Consider the following 12393-nt stretch of genomic DNA (forward strand, 5'->3'; position numbering starts at 1 on the left):
AATACATGGGAAGGAAAATGATCCTAATAAAACAAATATAAAATGAATAATAAGTACCCTGTCAGACAAATTAAACTGGCACCAATAGTATCCTCTAACATAACATATATAATCATGGTTACATATACACATATTTGCTGATAACAGTGTGGCAATACACACAAAGAGCCATACAAATGTTCATAATCTAGATGGGCGCGGTGGCTCATGCCTGTAATCCCAGGACTTTGGGAGGCCACGAGTGGGTGGATCATTTGAGGTCAGGAGATCAAGAGCAGCCTGGGCAACAGAGACCCTCACCTGTACACAAAAAATTACCCATGTATGGTGGCACACGCCTGTGGTCCCAGCTACTCCATGGAGGCTGAAGCAGGAGGATCGCTCGATCCCAGGAGTTCAAGGCTGCAGTGAGCTGTGATTGCAACACTGCATTCCAGCCTGGGTAAAAGAGTAACATCTTGTCTCTAAATAAATAACACTAAAAGTGAACCTCCTGCCTTGGCCTTTCAAAGTGCTGGGATTACAGGTGGGAGCCAACACGTCCGGTCTAAAACAATTTAAAAATGTGTGTGACATCCCCCAGAAAGCAGTATTTGGCACAAACAAGCACGTCCTAGAGGAATCTGCTCATCTATACTGCTCTTCCTTTTGTCTTTTGTGTCCATGTTTTATTATACAAATCTTACTTCCCCTAAACTCCTCAAAGGAACTATGTCTTGTCCTTGGGATATTCTGCTGTTTTGATGCCCCAGAGTAAACACTTACTTGTCCTCAGCCTTGGTGAAGAGTATCTTATCCTGGGGATTCTTTGCCTTCAGGGAACACACTGGAAGTAACTCTGGGTACATGAAAACCTTGCTTGTGGCCAGGATCCAAGCCACTTGCTTTGGCAAACAGGGAAATTCATTGGCTATAAAAAAATAAATCTCGGATAAATCAGCTTCTAGGAAAAAAGAGGGCTTCAAAAAGCCTATGAATGCATTTCTGCATTTAGGTAGAGCTGTCCTTATCTAACTGGATTTCCCTCCCATCTGCCTACCATTCCCCAAAGAGTTTCCACAGTCTTTCTTCAACTAACATTATGTCTAAATGGAGTCCCATTCAATGGCTATAAAAGTTGACTCTCTTATTCTTTTTTTTTTTTTTTTTTTTTGTGAGACGGAGTCTCGCTCTGTCGCCCAGGCTAGAGTGCAGTGGCCAGATCTCAGCTCACTGCAAGCTCCGCCTCCCGGGTTCACGCCATTCTCCTGCCTCAGCCTCCCGAGTAGCTGGGACTACAGGCGCCCGCCACCTCGCCCGGCTAGTTTTTTGTATTTTTTAGTAGAAACGGGGTTTCACCGTGTTAGCCAGGATGGTCTCGATCTCCTGACCTCGTGATCCACCCGTCTCGGCCTCCCGATTACAGGCTTGAGCCACCGCACCCGGCTGTTCTTTTTTTTTTTTTTTAAGATGGAGTCTGGCTCTGTCACCCAGGTTGGAGTGCGTAGTGCAATCTCGGGTCACTGCAAGCTCTGCCTCCCGGGTTCACGTCATTCTCCTGCCTCAGCCTTCTGAGTAGCTAGGACAACAGGTGCCTGCCACCACGCCTGGCTGATTTTTTGTATTTTTAGTAGAGACAGGGTTTCACTGTAGACAGGATGGTCTCGATCTCCTGACCTTGTGATCCGACTGCCTCGGCCTCCCAAAGTGCTGGATTACAGGTGTGAGCCACTGAGTCTGGCCTCTCTTACTCTTTCTTACGTGTAACACTTTATTCACAAAGTAAAACAAACACTTAAAAAGTACCTAGTAATGGCCGGGCGCGGTGGCTCACGCCTGTAATCCCAGCACTTTGGGAGGCCGAGGCGGGCGGATCACAAGGTCAGGAGATCGAGACCACGGTGAAACCCCGTCTCTACTAAAAATACAAAAAATTAGCCGGGCGCGGTGGCGGGCGCCTGTAGTCCCAGCTACTCAGGAGGCTGAGGCAGGAGAATGGCGTAAACCCAGGAGGCGGAGCTTGCAGTGAGCCGAGATCGCGCCACTGCACTCCAGCCTGGGCGACACAGCGAGACTCCGTCTCAAAAAACAAAAACAAAAACAAAAACAAACAAAAAAAAAGTACCTAGTAATAACTGTCACATAGTGTATGCTCAAAAATGTTTTACCTCCTTTCCCCTTTAAATCTTTGAAGGATAATAGACCTTCAACAATGCTTTTTTTCTTCCAGGATAAAATTCTAGGCCAGGCATGCTGGCTCATGCCTGTAATCCCAGCACTTTGGGAGGCCGAGGCAGGGGGATCACCTGAGGTCTGGAATTCAAGACCAGCCTGGCCAACATAGTGAAACCCCATTTCTACTAAAAATGCAAAAATTAGCCAGGCATGTTCGCACGCACCTATAATTCCAGCTAGTCCGGAGGCTGAGGCAGGAGAATTGTTTGAATTTGGGAGGCAGAGGTTGTAGTGAGCCGAGATCACCTCACTGCACTGCAGCCTGAGTGACAGAGCGAGACCCCATCTTAAAAAAAAAAAAAAAAAAAGCACACAAAAAAGATTCCAACTTCTTTAATCTCCTTCACAAATCTGGTATTCCAAATTTTACTTTTATTTGATTTTTACTTAACTTGCATTAAGTTCTCCCAGATTCCTCCTGAGGTTGGGAACAAAAGAACCATAAAAGGAATGAGACAATTCAAGTCTCATTCATTTCTCTCTCCCTCTCTCATTCTCTCACTTTCAGGAACCTCTGCAATTCTAAAGACAAAACTACTATATCCCTATTTCTCCTTCCATAAGTGTTATTTTTATATCCCCAGAAGAAAGCAACAGGTCACTAGATGTGTAAGATAATACTATAATTTGGTATTAAATCACATTTTCATTACCATTTTGTATCACTTAACATAGCTATTAAAGTAGTTTGGGATCTGTGTCTATGATATAGTACACTTAAATTCAACTATATTCAATTTAATGATAAGACTCCGGGATTTAAAATAGCATCCAAAGACAAACCCAAATCCAGAACAAACCACAAGTAATTTACTAAATCAGCAAACAAATCAGAAGCAAATATTTGCTTAAGCAAACAGCAAATATTTTCTCAAAAAATATTAAACCAATGCAAGGTAGAAGAATCTAAACTGGCAAATTTTAAAAAAATACTGAATATGGCAAATGTACAATCTCTAACATGTCTAACTTGAAAGACATTTCATTCAGAATGGAGACATCACCTATGATAGAATCATTATGGTAAATGAAGTTAGTTGATCTTAATGAAGAGAGTAAAAAGCTAAACATGACCAAACTTTACCACCTGACTTTCATCTTTACCAGGCCCCAGTTTAATTACATCTGACTCCTAATATCCCTCAGATTGCTATAGTCCAATTCTTAGCACTGAGCCTCATATCTCTACCTCCCATATTCCTATACTGTCCACTGCCTCCATGCCTTACCCAGGCCCAGAGATTATCATGTAATTCTAGAACTCAGATAATGAGTACGAAGGGAGGATAAAAGAGAGAAGAAAGAAATTACAAATGTCCTGTGTCCTCCATTCCCAGGCAAGTATCCTAGGAAGTTATCTATGGGATAAGATTCCCACCACCTCTCACCGCAAGTAAAAACTTAAAGCTGACACATCTGTCTCCTACCAGTCTTCTTGACAGTTTTATGAGGGCTGCAGTCAATGCTGACATGTGTGCTGAAGTCTTCAATAAGCTGCATAGCTCCCATCAAGTTACAGGGTTGGAACAGGGTCTGAAACTTGGGGTTGTACTGATGGTGAAGGGCGATGGAGCTTTGAGCAAAGGTTCCCAGCTCTTTCTGGGAAAACAGGACACAAGGAAGATCTAAGACAATTCCAGACAATTAATACCAGTAGCCTTCAGAATCTAAATGAGAAGCTGACCTTCCTACTACAGGATAAAAACAGGTAAAAATCATCATAAAGTCTTTCACAATAAACTAGTCTGTTAAGATTACGCGTGAGTTCTCAGATATTCAGGGATTATATTCTTGTTTTATCTTTAAACTGTTTATCACTAAGGAATACATGGTCTAGCTCCCGAGCTAGAATTAAGAGGCTCAAGAATGAGGACTATTACTTTAATTTCCTTACTTTGAGACAAGGTCTCGCTCTGCCGCTCAGGCTGGAGTGCAGTGGCACAATCTCAGCTCACTGCAACCTCCTCCTCCCAGGCTCAAGCCATCCTCCCACCGCTGCCTCCTGAGAAGCTGGGACTATAGGCATACACCTCCACACATAGCTAATTTTTGTATTTTTTGTAGAGACAGGGTTTCGTCATGTTGAGCAGGCTGATCTCGCACTCCTGGGCTCGCATCTGCCTGACTCGGCCTCTCATAGTGCTGGGATTACAGGGATGAGCCACCTCACCCGACGAGGACATTACTTTTAAAACTGTTTTGTCTTTTGGTCTCAGAATAATGCCTACAACCAAGTACTCCTCATCCTCCTCTGAATACAGTAAGAGATGAAGACATCCTGTTGATCACCAAGTAAGTTTTAGAGTACTAGCAAATGTATTCTTCAAACTCCAAAGACGACTTGTTGAAGAAGCTGAGAGTATTATCATTACCTGTCCAAAAGTTTGAGGCAACTTTTATGAGGTAAAATTTGGTTTTGTTTTTGTGAGACAGGTTCCCACTTTGTCACCCGGGCTGGAGTGATGTATAATCATAACTCATTACAGTCTCAATGTCCCAGGCTCAAGTGATCCTCCTACCTCAGTCTCCCAAGTTGCTGGGACTACAGGCACTCGGCGCTATCCCCAGCTAATTTTTTTTTTTTAAGTTTTTTGGTAGAGATGGGGTCTTACTGTGTTGCCCAGGCTGGTCTCAAACTCCTGGGCTCAAGCAATCCTCCCACCTTGACCTACCAAAGTGCTGGGACTACAGGCATGAGCCATCACACCTGGCCAAATTTCAAATTTAAAAGCTCAAAATACCTCAAAATGTCATGAGGAAAACTAGCTCTACACAGAAAACACTAATAGTGAGCGTAATGAATGGATAATGAATTCAACACCTACATGTGTATTTACTTTACTATCTAATTTTTTTTTTTTTTTTTTAAAGAACACAGACCGGGTCTTACTATGTTGCCCAGGCTGTTCTTGAACCCCTGGGCTCAAGTGATCCTATCACCTCAGCCTCCCAAAGGCTAGAATTACAGGCGTGAGCCACTACACCCAGCCTCAACATCTATGAAACGAATAGCAGTACCAAAAACCTAAGAAGTCAGGGTGGCAGCCGGGCGCGGTGGCTCAAGCCTGTAATCCCAGTACTTTGGGAGGCCGAGACGGGCGGATCATGAGGTCAGGAGATCGAGACCATCCTGGCTAACACGGTGAAACCCCATCTCTACCAAAAAATACAAAAAACTAGCCGGGCGAGGTGGCGGGGACCTGTAGTCCCAGCTACTCGGGAGGCTGACCCAGGAGAATGGCGTAAACCCGGGAGGCGGAGCTTGCAGTGAGCTGATATCTGGCCACTGCACTCCAGCCTGGGAGACAGAGCGAGACTCCGTCTCAAAAAAAAAAAAAAAAAAAAGAAAGAAGTCAGGGTGGATCTAAAGATGAGGAGGAGGACCCAATAAAAATATCAGAAGGACAGGCCAGGTGTAGCGGCTCATGACTATAATCCCAGTACTTTGGGAGGCCGAAGTGGGCAGATCACTTGAGGTCAGGAGCTCGAGACCAGCCTGGCCAACATGGCAAACCCTGTCTCTACTAAAAATACAAAAAAAAATTACCCAGGCGTGGTGGTGCCTGCCTGAAGTCCCAGCTACTTGGGAGGCTGAGGCAGAAGAATCACTTCAACCCGGAGGCAGGGGTTGCAGTGAACTGAGATTGTGCCACTGCACTCCATCCTGGGTGAAAGAGCAAGACCCTGTCTCAAAAAAAAAAAAAGAAAAGAAAAAATTGAATACACTCTTTGTCCTTTCATGTGAATCAGTGGCTTATCTTCACTCAGCAAACACAGGAAGCCATAGCAATCAAAAATACCCAAGAGAGAAGAATAACTGTGAGAAATAACCTGCCAAGCTAATTTTATATTCTAGTCTATAGAATTACAGCAATTTGGAAACTTACAAGACATATCCTGGTGCTACTGGCCTCCGGACTGAGATTGGGGTTGCAGGTGGCAAGAAGGTGGATTTGTGTCAAGAGCTGAACATGCTGGGGAGAGAAAGAAAATAATACAGTGATATGTTATGACACTGCCATTTCAGGAGCCCAGAGAGGTTTTTTTTCCCCCTGGAGACAGAGTCTTGCTCTGTCATGCAGCTTGGAGTGCAGTGGTGCAACCATGACTCAATGCCCTCTCAACCTCCTGTGCTCAAGCAATCCTTCCACCTCAGCCTCCCAAGTAGACGGGACCACATTGCCTGGCTATTTTATTATTATTATTATTTTTTAGACAAGAGTCTCACACTGACTTCTGGGCTGGAGTGCGGTGGCATGATCTCGGCTCATGGTAACCTATGCCTCCCAGAGTGATTCTGTTGCCTCAGCCTCCCGAGTAGTTGGGATTACAGGTGTCCGCTGCTACACCCAGCTAATTTTTTGTCTTAGTAGAGATGGGGTTTCACCATGTTGGCAAGACTTGCTTCCAACACTTGACCTTATGATTCACCTCCCTTGGCCTCCCAAAGTGCTGGGATTACAGGCGTGAGCCATTGTGCCCAGTCTTATTTTTATTTTTTGTAGAGACAGGGTCTCACTCTGTTGTCCAGGCTGCTTTTGAATTCCCCAGCTCAAGCAATCCTCCCACCTCAGCCTCCCAAAGTGCTGGGATTACAGGTGTGAGCCACTGCACCCAGCCCTCAGAGAGACATTAACCGCAAGATGTTTGCAACTTTATGACACATATTTTGCTTTCTGGAAAGAGTATGAGAACAACATAGGATCTTGGCATAAATTTCTCAGACATGTTCCCTCAAACAAAATGACAGAACCAGAGGAAGTTTAGCCTCAAAACAGAGGAATTGAGATTACAAAAGGAAACGGCCAGGCACAGTGACTCATGCCTGTAATCCCAGCACTCTGGGAGGCCGAGGCAGGCAGATCACGAGGTCAGGAGATCGAGACCATCCTGGCTAACACAGTGAAACCCTGTCTCTACTAAAAATACAAAAAATTAGCCGGGCATGGTGGCGGGTGCCTGTAGCCTCAGTTATTCGGGAGGCTGAGGCAAGAGAATGGTGTGAACCCGGGAAGAAGAGCTTTCAGTGAGCTGAGATCGAGTCACTGCACTCCAGCCTGGGCAACAGAGCGAGACTCCGTCTCAAAAAAAAAAAAAAAAGAAAAAAAAAAGAAAAGAAAAAGGAAAAGGAAAAACACTTTCAGAATAGATTACTGAGGACCCTTTGAAATCTGTAATTCCAAATACCATTAGGGTCCTTATGTACTCTCCTCCCTGAGCCACAGGACATGAACATGATGACTTCTCAAGCTTCTAACTGATGTGAAGATACTACAGTTTTAATAGGTAGTAAGGTAACTATCTCTAACATTTACAAAGTTGTTAATTTTGGATTATACCAAAGCCTCAGAGTTAGGCCTTGGTATAATTCAATATTAACATGACCAAGGAAAGTGTTACCTGCTGCATCTGCTGCTGGAGTCTCTTCCTCTGTGCTGGGTCCAGAATCAGGGTCTGATGAACTTCCTTACACTGGGGTTTAACCTTCTCTACCTCCTTCTGCTGTTTGGCTGAAGATTTCTTCATCTTCAGCTGTTCAAGTAGTTCCTTTGCTATCTGATGTTGTTCATTTAGTAGGTTGGCCAGTAGTTCCTCAAACCTATCCCAAACAGGGGGATGACGGATTGTGAGTGTTTTCCTAGGTTCACAACACATCCAATTCTTTCCAATGATGAGCAAACAGCCTGAACAATTTTCATTCCCTACTAATCCCCCATTTCACTTTAGCCAGCAGTCAAACTCCCAGCCTTATACAAATCTTTTCCCAAAGTAGTTAGCATGCATCAAATATGATTCTGTATTATACCCCATGCCATTCCTCTACAATTCCTCTTCCAAATAATATACGAATGAAGAAAAAAACCAAACATCTAGGGACAGAGAAATATATGGGTAAGAAAGCAGCCAAGGAGCTGGTGGGAACTCATCATTCTCATTTCTTCTCTCATTTGTTACTCCCATCCCAGGTCCAGCTTGTCCCATTATTCCATCTACTCAGGCTGCACTGCCTTGCTATCTTAACAAGTCAAAGACTTTCTAGCATGAAGCAAGAAAAGGATATACCAAAATAACTGAAATACACAGTAGTTCAAAAGAACAGAACCAAGATGTTAGTTCAAATACTATCCTACTGCTATCCATGAAGGCTATCTTCTTTTGGCCCTTTAAATTCCTCTTCCAAGGTTCCTAACCCTAACTTCCCACTCCTACTCTCATGAAAGATTGTTTGTAGGGCTGGAGCAAAAATTCAAATACCTAGCATGTCAGTTCTATGTATGATTACTGTACCTTTTCTATGTTTACATAGAAAGAAATAAAGGGAGAATAAGATACCTAAATGATTAAGCACATGCTGATACCCTATGCAACAGGATAAGATCTGCTGAAGTAGCTGTAACAAGCAGGTTATCATATTTCAAGGAATCCCCTACATTACAGCAATAGTTAAATGGTAACGTTTTTCAATAGTTTTTGCAGATAAAGATTACCTTTGAGTAAGTTTTCTTTTATAGTATTTACTACTGTGGGTTTGGGTAGCAGAGTAGAAACCTAAAGACTGTGGGACTGTCTATACAATCTTTACTGACAACTGAAAATTTGAACATTTGTGCTACCACCACTGAAGGAACAAAAGAGCAGAAGCATAAGAAAGGAGAAAATGGAAACACAGACTGCACCTAGTTTTAATAAATATTATTTAGATAACTGATAAGGGAAGCCCCAGAGATTTTGTTTTGACTGTCTTTTTCTCCTCTCTCTTCCTTATTGTGTTTTAAGATGTTTTTACTATCTATGGACTTACAGAATCCAGGATTTTTTTTTTTTTTTTTTTTTTTGAGACGGAGTCTCGCTCTGTCACCCAGGCTGGAGTGCAGTGGCCGGATCTCAGCTCACTGCAAGCTCCGCCTCCCGGGTTCACGCCATTCTCCGGCCTCAGCCTCCCGAGTAGCTGGGACTACAGGCGCCCGCCACCTCGCCCGGCTAGTTTTTTTTTTTTTGTATTTTTTAGTAGAGACGGGGTTTCACCGTGTTAGCCAGGATGGTCTCGATCTCCTGACCTCGTGATCCGCCCATCTCGGCCTCCCAAAGTGCTGGGATTACAGGCTTGAGCCACCGCGCCCGGCCCAGGATTTTTATTTAAAGATTAAAACAGGTTTGTATTTGCAATTGAAAGAGAAGCAGCAGCGGCCCACGTACAGTCATGTACCACATAATGTTTGAGTCAATAATGAACCACATATTCAGAGGTTGCTCCACAAGATTACAGTACCTTTTGTATGTTTACATACATACGTACTTACCGTTGTGTTACAATTGCCTACAGTATTCAGTACAGTACAGTAACACGCTGTACAGGTTTGTAGCCTGGGAGCAATAGGTACGCAGTAGGCTAAACCATTTAGGTTTATGTAAGTACATTCTACGATGTTTACACAATGATGAATCATTTAATATATAATGATGAATCGTTTAATGATAGATTTCACAGAGGGTATGACCATGAGATGATATATGACTATATTCCATTGAATACCAGAAGGTAACTGAATTCTAACAGGAATTTTAAATTAGTTCTACACTTTCCAAGTTTTAAGAAGTTATAAAGAGTTGATCAGCGAAACCAAAATGTTTATTAATCAAATCCCATTATACATTCCCAGGATGAATGGTTCCATTCTGCTATACCATAATTTTGTTCTATGAACTATAAATTAAAATAATGGGTCAAATAATGACTTAGCAATCTTGAGGTTTTTGATGTAGTTGTGTTGTTATATTTGTTGTAATGGAGAATGACTAGTAATTCTCGTTTTTAAGACATTGGTTGGCATATCTTATCTTTTTTCACTAGCCTAGAAAATCATTAAAGGTCTAGCTTTCAGATGGATCTCAAGCTCTCTGCTTAGTAATGCTGTTAAGTTATAACACAGGACTAATTAGAGGGTCTATTCTCTTTGCTTTGTTCCACTTACGGCACAAAATGCATCCTGACCTGTTGCCATCCACCTAATGATTATATGCTGTTACAACAAAATAAAGTGCAGATGCAAATCCACCAGAAAATGAGGAAAAAATTAAAGCCTCTACTTTCTGGATGCTGTAACACAAGTGCCAACCTCAGGCAGAAACGTCAGCACATACGTTTCAGACTCCTTACTGCAGGTGCTTCAGGGTTTGCTCCACTAATGCCTAGGTGACTTAACAAATTTTCAGTCACATTTAGCAAATATTAATGGCACATAAAAAGAACGAAAGGGACAGACTCGATATTATAATACGTTTGTGTGTTATAGTAGTTTGTGTGTCTGGCCACATAAATTCCTACATACCTCTCCAGCACCACTCACCTGGAGAAGTGGATATGGATGCCAGCTACTGTTTTTTCTCCCTTCCCAAACAGATACAGCTTGGCCTACAGCTGCACTGCCCCATACCAAGGAGACTTCACCTGACACCTAACTCCTGACAGGGCTCTGCATCCTTACATCTTTACATCTGCATCCTTACAAAAGAAGCTGGTTGGGGATGAAAAATTGTTAACTGCAACTTCTGAAAACCTTTTCAGAAATAAACTTTTCCTCTATTCCAAATCTCAAGGTCTTTCAACTAGCCTACCGTAGAGCTTGAGGAGTGTTAAAGTTAGGTCGAGGCTCAGCCACACGCTCCTCCTCTTCTGGGCCGTCATCTTCCATGTTGGAGAATCCCATCTCATCTTGGAACTGTGGGCAAAGGGAAGGGAGGGTTTTCCTGGGGAATGGGTCTCGAATGTTGCTCCAGTATTGGAAAGAAAGAGTGAAAACTACAGATTACAAGACTTTAATAATGCTGGCACCCAGAAAGAGCCTACATCAGAACCTTTCTCACTTCAGGACTCCCCCAAACCCACATTTGGAAGGACTATTATGCCGGGAAAGTCGTCGCTCAACCAGTCAACTTGTATCAGTATGGACAGAGCTAGGGTAACTCAAAATGATCAATCTCTTCAGAGATATCTTTTCAGACAAAATTATGGAAAAGGTAATTATTTGTGTGCAAAATACTTTAGTTGGCAATCTTTAAGGACACACCAAATGACAGTAGGGGAAGCCATCGAAAGTTTTCAAGGGACCAGATATGCTGGCTCACATCTGTAATTCCAGCACTTTGGGAGGTTGAGGCAGGAAGATTACTTGAGCCTGTGAGTTCCAGAACATAGCGAGACTCTGTCTCTAAAAAAAAGTAAAATAATTAGCTGGGCCTGTAGGTGTGTGCCTGTAGTCCCAGCTACTCAGGAGGCTTAGATGAGAGAATTGCTTGAGCCCTGGAGGTCGAGGCTGCTGTGGGCTGAGATTTCACTACTGTATTCTCCAGAGCCTGGGTGACAGAGCAAGACTTTGCCTCAAAAAAAAAAAAAAAAAAAAAAAAAAAGCTTCAAGGAAAATTTTAATAACAATAACCTACATGTGGATAATCAAGAGTCTAGTAGTTAGCAAATTTCCCTTGTCATTATATTCTTTCCCAGGCAGACTAAAAGGAGAATTGGTTTAGTCCCTCTTCTAGAGGGAGCATCACAGAGACCAAAGGACACATTTTGTTGGAGAACCAACTTACAATCCCATGTTCTCACTCGAGGATCACTACTCACAGTTTCAAACAGATCTTCCATCAGTTCATTTGCTTCCTTTTCTGCAAAAAAGCCAAACAGCATGTTGTTGGTATAAATTAGATTCATTTTACAATAAGGAGAAATTCCATGTAGACAATGTATGACGTTTTCAACAAGGCATCTGATGAATTCTTCATATTTATCCTTATTCTTTTTTGAGACAGGGTCTCACTGTGTCACCCAGGCTAGAGGGCAGTGGCTTGATCTTGGCTAACTGCAATCTCTGCTTCCCAGGCTCAAGCGATGCTCCCACTTCAACCCTCCAAGTAGCCGGGATCACAGGAGTGTGCTGCCATGCCCGGCTAATTCTTCTATATTTTGTAGAGATGGGTTTTCCCCATGTTGCCCAAGCTGGTCTTGAACTCCTGAGCTCCAGTGATCCATCCACCTTGGTTTCTCAAAGTGCTGGGGTTACAGGCTTGAGCCACCACGCCCGGCTATCCTTAATTCATTTGTTCAAAAACATTTATTGAGTACTTACTATGTTTCAATCCCTGTTTTAGATGCTATGAGAGAATGAGAGAGAGAGAGAG

General features: G+C 43.0%; 4 protein-coding genes across 9 annotated transcripts in view; 2 read left to right on the forward strand and 2 right to left on the reverse strand.

Moving 5' to 3' along the window:
* ASH1L (ASH1 like histone lysine methyltransferase) overlaps positions 1–12393 on the reverse strand; it is a 366415-nt gene that overhangs the window by 345590 nt on the left and 8432 nt on the right. The gene's annotated exons all lie outside the window — the stretch shown is intronic.
* The window catches only part of DAP3 (death associated protein 3), a 183236-nt gene that overhangs the window by 110318 nt on the left and 60525 nt on the right, over positions 1–12393 (forward strand). The gene's annotated exons all lie outside the window — the stretch shown is intronic.
* Positions 1–12393, forward strand: part of MSTO1 (misato mitochondrial distribution and morphology regulator 1) — a 140030-nt gene that overhangs the window by 55191 nt on the left and 72446 nt on the right. The window lies entirely within an intron of this gene.
* YY1AP1 (YY1 associated protein 1) overlaps positions 1–12393 on the reverse strand; it is a 71201-nt gene that overhangs the window by 51138 nt on the left and 7670 nt on the right. Inside the window, 6 exon segments of the mRNA XM_050785448.1 lie at positions 766–910; positions 3642–3813; positions 6102–6188; positions 7615–7813; positions 10831–10934; positions 11840–11880. Coding sequence (XP_050641405.1) covers positions 766–910; positions 3642–3813; positions 6102–6188; positions 7615–7813; positions 10831–10934; positions 11840–11860 — 728 coding nt within the window. The 5' untranslated portion in view covers positions 11861–11880.

The sequence above is a fragment of the Macaca thibetana genome, chromosome 1, assembly GCF_024542745.1.
Source record: "Macaca thibetana thibetana isolate TM-01 chromosome 1, ASM2454274v1, whole genome shotgun sequence".
NCBI classification, from domain to species: Eukaryota; Metazoa; Chordata; class Mammalia; order Primates; family Cercopithecidae; genus Macaca; species Macaca thibetana.